The sequence below is a fragment of the Hyla sarda genome, chromosome 1 (genome assembly GCF_029499605.1).
Source record: "Hyla sarda isolate aHylSar1 chromosome 1, aHylSar1.hap1, whole genome shotgun sequence".
Taxonomy (NCBI): domain Eukaryota; kingdom Metazoa; phylum Chordata; class Amphibia; order Anura; family Hylidae; genus Hyla; species Hyla sarda.
Window position 1 is genome coordinate 289,864,898 of NC_079189.1, and position 12,426 is coordinate 289,877,323.

Genomic DNA, 12,426 nt, shown 5'->3' on the forward strand with positions numbered 1-12,426 from the left:
AAGTTGTCTCCCGCCGGTAACAGCGGGACTTCTGCCGGTTAACCCATGTGATGCCGCGCATCGCCGGGTTAACTGAATGCCTTATATAAAGGGCGGGATGCTCAAACTAGCTGCATAACCCGCATTCTGCGGGAAGGGGTTAAGGCCTGATACCTCTCAGGTTGTACTATACATTTCACAAGACCATAGAGGAGATTTATCAAAACTTGTGTAGAGGAAAATTGGTGAGGTTGCCCATAGCAACCATATTGCTTTTTTTTCTTCATTTTTCAGAGGCAATGAAAGAAGCAATCTGATTGGTTGCTATGGGCAACTGCACCACTCTTCCTCTACACAAGTTTTCATTCAGGTTTTTGAGCAAAGCCAAGAAGTATATTCAAAAGGAATGGGAATTATAATGGAATGACTTATACATCTCCTTCCTCATGGATCCACTTCTGGCTTAGATTCAAAAAGTAGAAATCCAGTCGTGTGAATTCTATTTGTGGAAGCTGGAATCAGGATTTCTGTGGCAGATGTTTCCGTTGCGGAAGTTCTGCTGTGTGCACGATGCAGCAAAATCCATTGATCCACTGTGTGAACATGGCCTAAAGGTGAATGGACATGGGGCAGTTTTGTTGGGACTGAAAATGAGTTCTATTCATCTGTATAGGGTTGGCTTGGAGGCAAGCATATGGATTTTTGCAAGTCCCATTCAGTTGATTGGGACAGTTACAGACATTTCAGCAAAACCTTCCCTAAATCCGAAGCATGTAATTTCTTTCTACAGATTTTCTACACGGTCGATTTCACCCTTTGTTCTGTAGGGGAATTAAATCAATTGCAAATCTGCAGCTAGATCTGCATTTTTAACAAGTGGATTTGACACAGATGTGAACCGGAATTCTACAGTGGTTTTGCAGCAGGGAGTACTGGACCCATGCATTATATTCCAATGTGATCTGAGGCCCGCTTCGATTGTGAGTTATAACTAAGGTAAAGTGAATGGTCGCTTCATAGACTATAATGCAATCCATGAGATGATGCAGTTCACTGAAACCCCATTAAGTTGTACATATAATGCAGTGCTGCACAACACAGCCATCATGCAACAATTCTGCCATTGTCTAGCTCTTTGATTTAGTAAGAGAAGATATGTTTATTCATTGGTAAAAATGAAGAAAAAATCTGCAGAATGAGACTGTTTTGAGCAGTTACCACCAGAGGCGTCTAGCCAAGCATTTATGTAAATTGCCAGATGTAAATATGTCATTATAAAAGGGTTGTTCCCTTGTCACCAAGCACATACATTATAATGTACCATACCATGCTACAATCAGATTGTGTACATAGTTATCACAGATTTCTTTTCGAAAAGTTAACATGATTCCATTAAATGGGAAATTTTTAAAGATTAAGTCCGCCTTCATTTTTTTTTTTTAATCTTCTACTATATGCCAGAATATAGCATTCATGAAGGAACTGTGAGTACTCTTCCAGGAACTTGAGCCTTTCAGATCTTTGGCTCAGAGTTTTACATATGGCCAAGCTATACTAAAGGAAAACGGTCATCCTGTTCACCACACTAAACCCAATACACTGGGTTATAGTGTGGTGAACAGTAGACTGATGAGGGGTCAATTAGTTAAATACCTACCTGGAGCTGTGTCCCTCAGAAAATCCTCTTCTATCCCTACTGAATTGAGCACAGGAGGCGGGCCCGTCGGGTGAATTTAAATATTTATTTGCACCTATTGAGTATTTGCCAGTGAATATTCAGATTCACCCGGCAGCCTGCCTCCTGTGCTAAGTTCAGTGAGGATAGAAGAGGATCTTCAGAGGGACAGATCTCCGGAGTGCAGGTACATTTTTTACTCATTGACCCCTCATCAGTCTCCTGTTCACCCACACTATAACCCAGTGTATTAGGTTTAGTGTGGTGAACAGGATGGCCGTTTTCCTTTAACAACTGTTCCATTCACTTCACAAAACGGCATAAAAACTGAACTAAATTAATCTACTGTGAACATAACTTGGCATTACCGAAAACTCTTAGCTGAGAGGACATGGTGCTTGGCAAAGTGCAGCAAACCCTTCTCACTCTAGTGGTCAGTTGGGTCAAAACTGATGGATCCCACCAATATTATCTACTGACATTTCACACCAGATACTGTGGAGATACAGTTTTTAACTCTTACCTTCATATCAGATGTGTCATGCTCGAGGCGGCTCAGTTGGCTGCTGTTATCCTGCAGCTCCCTCCTTAGACTAGAATTCTCTTTCTTTAGGTCTTCTACTTGACGGACTAGCTGATCATAGGAGGCTGGAGAGCCAACAAGGCCAATTCTTGCACACACCTGTATAGATCAAAAAGAGTGTTCAAGTATGTATCAACTGACTATGAAAGGCTAGAATCACAAATATAGGACAGACAAAAAAAGGAACGCAAATATCCTGGATTTACTTTTACAAGTGAGGCCTTGTTCATAACAAAATCTCCCAATGTATAAATGAATGCACAGCTCCAACATATGCAATTGTATGTCATACAGTCATACACATCACCTTTTGACTCGCCTTGGCAGACATCAGGCTTATTAACGTCTATGGGCATGCAGTGAAAATGTGTTATGATCATAGCTCACCCTCCATAAAATATAGTTGTTTTTTTTTAAACATTCGAAAGAATATAGTTTTTATAAGGCCTCTTACACACACACTATTTATACTACATTCAAAAGCTTGTGGAAAAAGCCAAGCATGTTAAACTGTGTTCTGTGACTGTTTTTCCCACCTTAGATGTCCCTTTTAACATGCCATTTACGTTTTTCTCAGGCAGATTTATATTGTATGTTATAATTTGATACATTCATTTAGATGTATTGAACCTTGAAGAACACAATGATAATCTGGCATCTGGTTTGTTTTAGGTGACAACTATAGATCATATTATTTTGAGACTGAAGACTAAATGGCTGTGAAGTCCGGTAACATTGCAGAGACAAATCTTAGGGTTACCTTGGGCAATGAAGGAGTTAATCTCTGCAAGTCTCCGCCAGTATGAAAACGAATAATTTCTGTAGCATTACATTTGTGATGTCACTGTCTGTGGATACAGAACTCGAATCGACCCTGCTTATGTAAATTGTGCCTGCATTCCACCAATCGCAGTGAATGGCTACAAAGAAAATATCATGGCAACAACCAATCACAACACCCTGATGAGATCTCTAGCAGGAGATGGAGAGAAGCATTTCTTGTGTTGTTTCCCAGTGACACACTTTAAGGAATAACATGGCTGCTTCTTGTGCAGGAATTTAAGCTTTTCTTGGGTTTTAACCCATACCATGTATTTCTACATATTACATAAAACCTTTTTGTCTTTACGTTGCAGAATGGTGAGTTATCGCAGCATATAGCAACCTGCAATATGATAATGCTAGATACATAGCAAGGTCAAAGAGAGACAGTCTTAACAAACCATGTACAGACATGAATGCATGAAGATGTGTCTAATTCTAGCAGTGGACATGGTGAAGTGTTTTACAGAGATCTAAGCTGTAGGGGATATTGTTTCTTCTCCTGGAAGCTGAAAGAGGGAGCGTTTCATGCAATAATTCCTGGGAAAAGGTATGCAAATTAGCAATGGGTCTGACATTGACTTACATGGTAGCTAAGTCATTATAAGTGATTTCTGCAAACTTTGTCTATGTAGGCCACTTTACATGCAGTGGTCCTTCATTTATCATTTGTGATTCTTAAATAATATGCTAAATTACAATGCAATGGTTGAGAAAAAAAACCTGCAAATATAGACCACACTGAGTGGTGCTGTATAAAACATGCTTTACAATGTGAGAACTGGTGTTGTGAAGTCATGTTGTTAGTTTTGATGGATATGTCTATTATTTATCACACATCGTTAAACTATATGCAACAAAAGTGACTAAAATCAGTGATTAATCTCACCCATTGTCTTTTTGGCAGGCAAATGTTCCACCCAGTCTGAGGTCCAGAAAACTCTGAATCGGGTTTTCATTAAAGAGTACCTCTCATGATCTTGTTAAATTTTATAATGCTCCCAGTTCTATGTCCCCATCATGATAAACCACCCCCTGTCTTTATTTTTATAATTTTTTTTATTTTCTACTTTGATATTTCTCTGTATTTTCTGCTCAGTCTCAGTCAGATTCACAGACTGGGAAGGGGTGTTCCGCAGCAGGCGTGACATCATCTGAAGCCATACAGGGGAGAAATTCCTCCCTCACTCTGCTACACACGGCCCAGAAAATTTCAGTGTAAGATGAGCTTTGATTGGCTAAGTCTGCACACACACCCCTCAACACTCCAGACTGCATTTTCTGATTTTGGACTTCTGCCAGGCCAGCATAAGTCCAAAGTCTGTGCAAGAGATAGGGAATAATGTGCTGTGGACAAATAGGGAGACACCTAGTGGCAGCTTTTTTAAACACAAAACATAGAAAACTTTAAACAAAGTAGAAAGATTTTCAATCTTAATAAATTTGCAAATATTTATAAAATTCTGCCATAACATTTGCCTTGTGAGGTATTGAGAGAAGATTAATGGGGGGAGATAGCTTTTTTTAGGCTTCAACATAATAAAATGTGAAAAAGTTAAAGGGTCTGTAGACTTTCTGAATAAATCTATAGGCAGTAGTTTTAGTCCTTTAGTAATGGGCTATTAGAGATGCAGTATAAAAACATACATGGCAGCCATGGAGAAGGTCCCCAACTGCCATGACAACTGATAAGTTCCCTGTGATTGAGCTAGAGACCTGTCAGGCCTAGAACCCAGCATCTAAACCTAGATGCTGCATCCAATATTGACCATGGCATAGAGGGGGTTAAACTGTCAACCTGATGTCTGTGCTATCCCCATTACTAAAATGTCCTTCATCTTTGACAATGCAGTCCAGTGTCCATCTTGCTCATTGTATGCATGTGAACAAGCACTCTCTGTGGCAGAGTGGGGGGGGGGATAGTAGTATGGAGGTGCAGAACAATGAGGCAGCTAGCTGGGTTACAGTTAGAAAACAGGATAGGGAGGCTAGTCCTGATCTAGCACATACCAACAACTTTTCCCCGCTTGTCAGATGAGGGGGATGTTAATTTAGAGTTAGTGCTGCTGTAGAAACTCACTGCCTCTGACCGCTAGGGGGGGTTCTGTTCCAGTAAGGAGGGGAGAAGGAGTGCAGGGCAGACCAGACTGGAACTAGTAGTGGGCAACTCAGTTATTAGAGGGACACTCAGGGCGCTCTGTCACATAGACTGGAATTGTCAAACAGTGTGTTGTCGTCTTTGCACTCGAGTTTGTCACATTGTGGATCAGGTTGACAGTGTACTGGGGTTTGGGGGTAAGGGGGGGGGGGGTTGGAAGGCTGAAAAAGAGGTACATACTCTTATGGAAATAAGAGGATCAGGAACAGAAAAAAAACAGTGTGGAGTAAAAAAAAATGTAAAGGGAGCTAAAAATGAAAAAATGAAGTTACTAAAACAGAAAGGCAGTGAAGAAGCATTAAAAAGCTATAGAGAAAAATAGAAAATATGTAACAAACATAAAAGCATCAAACATTAGACAGGTTAAAAATAAAAGTATTGGCCCTTTAAAAAGTAGTGAGGGATGAATTCTAAATGGTGATAAGTAAAAAGGAAATGTATGAAACACATTCTTCTCCTGGTGGGATAAGGTAAACTCCCCATGACGTATCTAAACCAGGAAGAAGTACAGTGCCTCCTAAAAAAAAAAAAAAAAAAAAAAAAATCTAAATAGACAAATCACCAGGTCCAAATGGGATTCACCCCCATGTTCTAAGGTAGTTAAGTAATGTAATAGCCAAACCCCTATATCTATTATTCAAGGACCCTATAGTGGCAGGGTCTGTTCCCCAGGACTGGCGCATAGCAAATGTGGTACCAATATTAAAAAAAAAGGGGTTAAAAAGTGCCCCCAGGAATTATAAGCCTTTTAGTTTAACCTTTGTTTTATGTAAATTGTTTGAGGGTTTTCTAAAAGATGCTATTTTGGAGTATCTTGATAAAAATTTATGTATGACTCCATATCAGCATGGCTTTATGAGGGATCAGTCCTGACAAACTAACCTGATCAGCTTTTATGAGGAGGTGAGCTCCAGATTGGAACAGGGGAAATCGCTGGATGTCGTATATCTGGATTATTCTGAAGCATTTGTTACGGTGCCACATAAAGATTGGTACATAAAATTAGAAGGATTGGGCTGGGGGACAATGTGTGTAAGTGGGTAAGTAACTGGCTCAGTGATAGGAAACAGAGGGTAGTTATTAATGGTACTTATTCTGATTGGGTGACTGTTACTAGTGGGCTACCACAGGGGTCACTCGTGGGTCCTATTTTTTTTTATATATTTATTAATGACCTTGTTGAGGGGTTGTATTAGATGATATTCTAAAGTGGTTAGTGCTCTATAGAGGACAGTGCACTATTACTTATGGGTCTGGATAGGTTGGAGGTTTAGGCTGGGAAATGGCAGATGAGGTACAACACTGATAAATGTAAGATAATGCACATGGGGAAGAAAAATTCGGGCTGGGATTATGTATTAAATGGGAGAACACTTGGGACGACTGATGTGGAAAAGGACTTGGGAGTCTTAGTTAACAGTAAATTAAGCTGTAGTGATCAGTGTCGGACAGCCGCTGCCAAGGCAAATAAAATCATGGGGTGCATCAATAGGGGCATAGATGCCCACGACAAGGAAATAGGTCTACCACTGTACAAAACACTAGTCAGACCACACATAGAATACTGTGTACAGTACTGGGCACCAGTGTACAAGAAAGATATAGTGGAGCTGGAGAGTGTTCAAAGACGGGCAACCAGAGTAATACGGGGTATGGGAGAACTACAGTACCCAGAAAGATTATGATTATTAGGGTTACCTAGTTCAGGGGAGACCTTATAACTATGTATAAATATATCAGGGGACAGTACAGAGATCTCTCCCATGATCTATTGATACCTAGGACTGTGTCTATAACAAGGGGGCATCCTCTACGTCTAGAGGAAATAAGGTTTCTACACCAGCACAGACGGGGGTTCTTTACTGTAAAAGCAGTGAGACTGTGGAATTCTCTCCCAGAGGAGGTTGTCATGGTGAACTCAATATGAGTTCAAAAGGGGTCTGGATCATTACAGGTAATGATACTAGATTTATAGGGACAGAACGTTGATCCAGGGAATTATTCTGATCACCATATTGGAGTCGGGAAGGAATTTTTCCCCTATGGGGCAATTGGCAAAAGCCTCATAAGAGTTTTTTTTTATTTTTGCCTCACAACACAATAGGGACATAGGATGAATCTGATGGACTCTGGTCTTTTTTCAGCCTAATTAACAATGTTACTATGTAATGTGTCAGCGCAGTAAAGCTAATAGCTATCTGAAGAGGGCACAAATGGAGCACATTTTCTTTGAGAAAATCACAAGGAAGTGGCTTTTTTGTGTGCAAACACAAAGGAGAGCATTTATATTTTGTGTTGCACTATGAGTGATAATATTGTGTACCGCACCTCTACCATTTGGGGCACTGTATGGAACTGTTTTTTTTTTTGGGAGAAAGTAGCAGGATGGTAGGCTTGTGGAGAGGTTAGGGAATAGGTAGGAGCAGTACTGAAAAAGCAAGGTGCGACAGATGTCTAGATGGCAAATTCTGCAGAAAATAGTGGTGGGCATGCTATTCAGATCAAAATGAAAGGAAAAGGTAATGTAAACAACTCCAATTTAAAAAGACATCACTTGTGAGTCACTGGATATGACTGCACTGTAATCACCTATACAGTCTACAGAGCACCTCTCTCTCTCTCTCTCTCTCTCTCTCTCTGAACTTAAGATGCAGTTGTAAACATATGTTACCCAGATTGTGTTTTGCTCTCGCTGTCCTGCACCTCTGCATTCCCTACATGCAGTAGTATGGTGCCTACTTGTACACCTAATAAGACGATTACTTCTAGACACATATGCACAGTCACTCTTCCCACAGCTTGGACTCCACATAGTGAGTCTTTTCTCCCTGCAGAATAGCAAAAACTATATTTTTTCTGCTTGTCAGGAAAGGAGCTGAGCTTCTGCAGTAAAATGTCAGTATAGATGAAAAGACTTATTCGTCCCATTTTGTTAGGGTGATAAAGCTATACTGGATAGTAAAAAGGGCCTCTATGGTCAGCTGACCGAGGGAGAAAGAAACTGGTATTTAATGCTGGAAAGCCTGCACACAGTGCAGCTATTAACAGTCTTTTAAGAGTTTTGAGAAGAAAATAATCTATAGGATAGCCCCTTAGGGAGGCGTCAAAATCCTGAAGTAAAGAACATTTATTTTCTTTCTTATAGATATGCCATTTGCTTTTTTGAGTTCAAAAGGTATTTATTGATTGAAGGAAAAAGTGAATACATTACAGAAAACCATTTGCCTTGGATAAAAAGAGCACTGTAAATAGGTATAATGAAAGTGGTTCTACAAGAGATTATCATGACCATGACTATTATGGAATAATAAACTGAAAATATTCATTTATGAGCAATGGGCTCCTTCCCATAAAGTACAGGACAGTGGAAGAATAAAACAAAAAAAAAACAGGTCTGTATCTAAGGACATTCCACAGCCCAATTTTATGGGATGTAGGTCATTACCTTGGAGTTATCTATAGAAATGTTGCCATCACATAATCTTTTATAATGTAATATGAAACATAATACAGTATTAGGACAATAAGAGGAGAATATCCTGGCTGCCATATTTACAAATAATTTTAAATTGTGACCATAGTAAATGCATTTTAATTTTCAATAGATCCATAATCCTGCGGATCCATCTGTGCTGTGGATTCACTATGGAATCATAAGTAATACCTTCTAATTCACATTTACTTCTATTGGAGTTATTAACTGCATAAAACTGCCAACTCAGCTGTTTCAGCTTCCCAACTACAATCAGTAGTCAGAAAGCACTGGGGGGGGGGGGGGGGGGGGGGGTGTTGGGCGGTTCAGAGGTGGGACCTGCATCTATCAGAGATTTATGGCATATTCTGTGGATCTAAAAATCTTATCCTTGCCAAATTCACTCAGATCTTTATATTTTCCCATTTTACCTGCTTCCAATACATAAGCTTCAATAACTGTCTGTTCACATGCAATCCTACCCTATGACTAAAGCCATTGTAATAAATAAAGTGTCCTGTCATTTAGAAAACTTTTTGACATGTCAGACAGACATGTTAAAAGAATTCATCACTCTGGGTCTAATTGTTTGATGCTGGGAGATGCAAACAGTAGCATGCTTCACTCCACAACTGCATGCAATGTCCTTACAATATTTAAAGATTGTTCAGGGTCTGAACACTCAGACCCAAAGTGATCAAAATGTTTGCCGTGTCTGTTTGACATGCCAAAAGTTTTTCTAAATGACAGGTACATTTTTTGTGTTATTTACCTTGCCTGTCAGTTGTTTTTTTTTTTATATTATGGCTGATCCCTCTATGTATATACAATGGGGCGAAAAAGTATTTACTCAGCCACCAATTGTGCAAGTTCTCCCACTTAAAAAGATGAGAGAGGCCTGTCATTTTCATCATAAGTATACCTCAACTATGAGAGACATAATAAAATAAAAAAAATTCATAAAATCACATTGTCTGATTTTTAAAGAATTTATTTGCAAATTATGGTGTAAAATAAGTATTTGGTCAATAACAAAAGTTCATCTCAATACTTTGTTATATACCTTTTGTTGGCAGTGACAAACGTTTTCTGTAAGTCTTCACAAGGTTTTCACACACTGTTGCTGGTATTTTGGCCCATTCCTCCATGCATATCTCCTCTAGAGCAGTGATGTTTTGGGGCTGTCACTGGGCAACACAGACTTTAAACTCCCTCCAAAGTTTTTCTATGGGTTTGAGATCTGGAGACTGGCTAGGCAACTCCAGGACCTTGAAATTCTCCTTTCGAAGCCACTCCTTTGTTGCCCAGTGGGGTTTTTGGGATCATTGTCATGCTGAAAGACCCAGCCATGTTTCATCTTCAATGCCCTTGCTGATGGAAGGAGGTTTTCACTCGAAATCTCACGATACATGGGACCATTCATTCTTTCCTTTACACAGGCCAATTGTCCTGGTCCCTTAACAGAAAAACCCCAAAGCATGATGTTTCCACCACCATGCTTCATAGTAGGTATGGTGTTCTTTGGATGCAACTCAGCATTCTTTCTCCTCCAAACATGACGAGTTGAGTTTTTATCAAAAAGTTCTACTTTGGTTTCATCTGATCTATTGCAGATTCAGTCTTGCCAGCCCGGTGTACAGGTCTACAATTTTGTTTCTGGTGTCCTTCGTCAGCTCTTTGGTTTGGCCATAGTGGAGTTTTGAGGTTGTGACTGTTTGAGGTTGTGGACAGGTGTCTTTTATACTGATAACAAGTTCAAACAAGTGCAATTAAAGAAAAAGTTACGGGTTTGTGAGAGCCAGAAAAATCTTGTTTGTAGGTGACCAAATACTTATTTTTCCACCATAATTTGCAAATAAATTCTTTAAAAATCAGACAATGTGATTTTATGGATTTTTTTTTCTCATTATGTCTCTCATGGTTGAGATATACTTATGATAAAAATTACAGGCCTCTCTCATCTTTTTAAGTGGGAGAACTTGCACAATTGGTGGCTGACTAAATACTTTTTTGCCCCACTGTATGAGTGTGTTATGTGAGCACAAGACTGATACTGTGACACTGAGACCAAAGAGATAAAAATATAATAAAAAAAATATACATATGATAAAGATTAAAAAAGCCGAGACAAAAACATCATAAAGCACTGGGGAGGGGGTCATCATTTCAGCATTGCAGTCGCATATATCTCACAGATCACACAGATTTATTAGACTGGTAGAATTATGACATTGAATGACCTGGGGGATAAATTCAGTGCAACATAAAATAATAGATGAAACACAGTGAGCGAAGCGTCCTCCAGTGTCCCAGCTGACAGGCGATGGTTGAGTGACCCTGCAGCTCTGCTAGTATGTGAGGTGGCTTCAGTCATGCAGGGAATCATAGAAGGAGAAGGCATTATGCTTTGCTGAGTGACCATCTGGGGCACATGTAGAAATTAATGAGTTCTGTAAATTAGCTGTTTATATGGAGAATCCCAAGGGCCTTGCATCTATATAATCAAAGCACTGTGGGTGCGCGGTGGAACGTGCAATTATGGAAATAAAGCACAAATGCAAACAAAGCTTTTTTTTTTTTTTTTTTTTATAGCAAAACAGTATTTTATAAAATCTTTGTTGAATTGGTACTGTGTAGTCATATGCACAGTGCCCATTCACTGTTTTCTATTCACCAGGATTATCACAACCATTCTGCGTCTGCTAACAACATGAGCTGGTTGCTGAGCAGTTCCCCAAACAGCTAAAGCCAGTGTTCCCTGGACAGCTCCGACTAGCCAAGAAAAGATTTTTCTCCCCAGACAGAGGAACAAGAAGCCCATTATAACAGCAATAAAGCCATCTCAGGGAGAGCCAACACCCCTCTTTGACACACGGCTCACCATTCCCCATAGCTGTACTGGGCCTCACAGGCCCCAGTGTGATGGATAATTCTCAATACATTTACAGTACAACCCATTACAGCCTATCCAGGACTGAAGAACACACAATGTAAACTCTCAGATGGAGAAAGGGTGAATGCTTCAGCACCCTGGACAGATCCTGATATAATAAAGAGTATTACCGAAGGCCACACCTGCACATGCAGTGTACATTCCAAGTCTGTATGATGTATATTTACTGATGGGCCCTGATCGGTTGGCTTAACAACGAACATGAGTTAACAGCAATGTGTAGCACTGGTCATGTATATTAATTAGCAGTGGTATGGATCCAAACTAGGGCTATGCAGTATACCGGTTCATACTGAATACCGAAAATTTTGTGCTGCACGATATGAATTATAACCCATACCGCAATACCGGTTTGGCCCCTCCCCCCTTGGGAATGAATTATCAGCCCAGCGCTGCGCTGTCCCCACATCGGGGAACTAATCATATGTGACCCGCGAGCGCTGTTCTTCCCCCCCCCCCCCCCAATTAATTATTAGCCCAGCGCTGCGCTGTCCCCATCGGGGTTAATACTCACATATCACCCGCAAGCGCTGCCCTCCTCGACCTCCTGTCTGTTGCGGTCGCCGGCGCTGACACTCTATACCAGTGGTCTTCAACCTCCAAATGTTGCAAAACTACAACTCCCAGCATGCCCGGACAGCCGTTGGCTGTCCGGGCATGCTGGGAGTTGTAGTTTTGCAAAATCTGGAGGTCCGCAGGTTGCAAACCACTGCTCTATACTGTATCCCTATGCCCAGGCTGCAAAAGGTAAACAAAATAAACTTTAACTCACCTTCCCCGTCAG

At 40.3% G+C, this 12,426-nt stretch overlaps 1 protein-coding gene and 1 long non-coding RNA gene across 5 annotated transcripts in view; one reads left to right on the top strand and one right to left on the bottom strand.

Annotated features, from left to right (window-relative positions):
- APC2 (APC regulator of WNT signaling pathway 2) overlaps window positions 1-12,426 on the bottom strand; it is an 86,841-nt gene that overhangs the window by 59,169 nt on the left and 15,246 nt on the right. For all 4 annotated transcript variants that reach the window (XM_056516744.1, XM_056516755.1, XM_056516761.1 and 1 more), the window contains one exon: window positions 2,178-2,336. In XM_056516744.1, the coding sequence (XP_056372719.1) occupies window positions 2,178-2,336 (159 nt within the window). The remainder of the gene's footprint in view (window positions 1-2,177; window positions 2,337-12,426) is intronic.
- On the top strand, window positions 411-8,741 carry LOC130267281 (uncharacterized). Its single transcript, XR_008843125.1, has 3 exons — window positions 411-975; window positions 2,910-3,609; window positions 8,363-8,741. It is a non-coding gene; the product is annotated as an uncharacterized LOC130267281 (long non-coding RNA).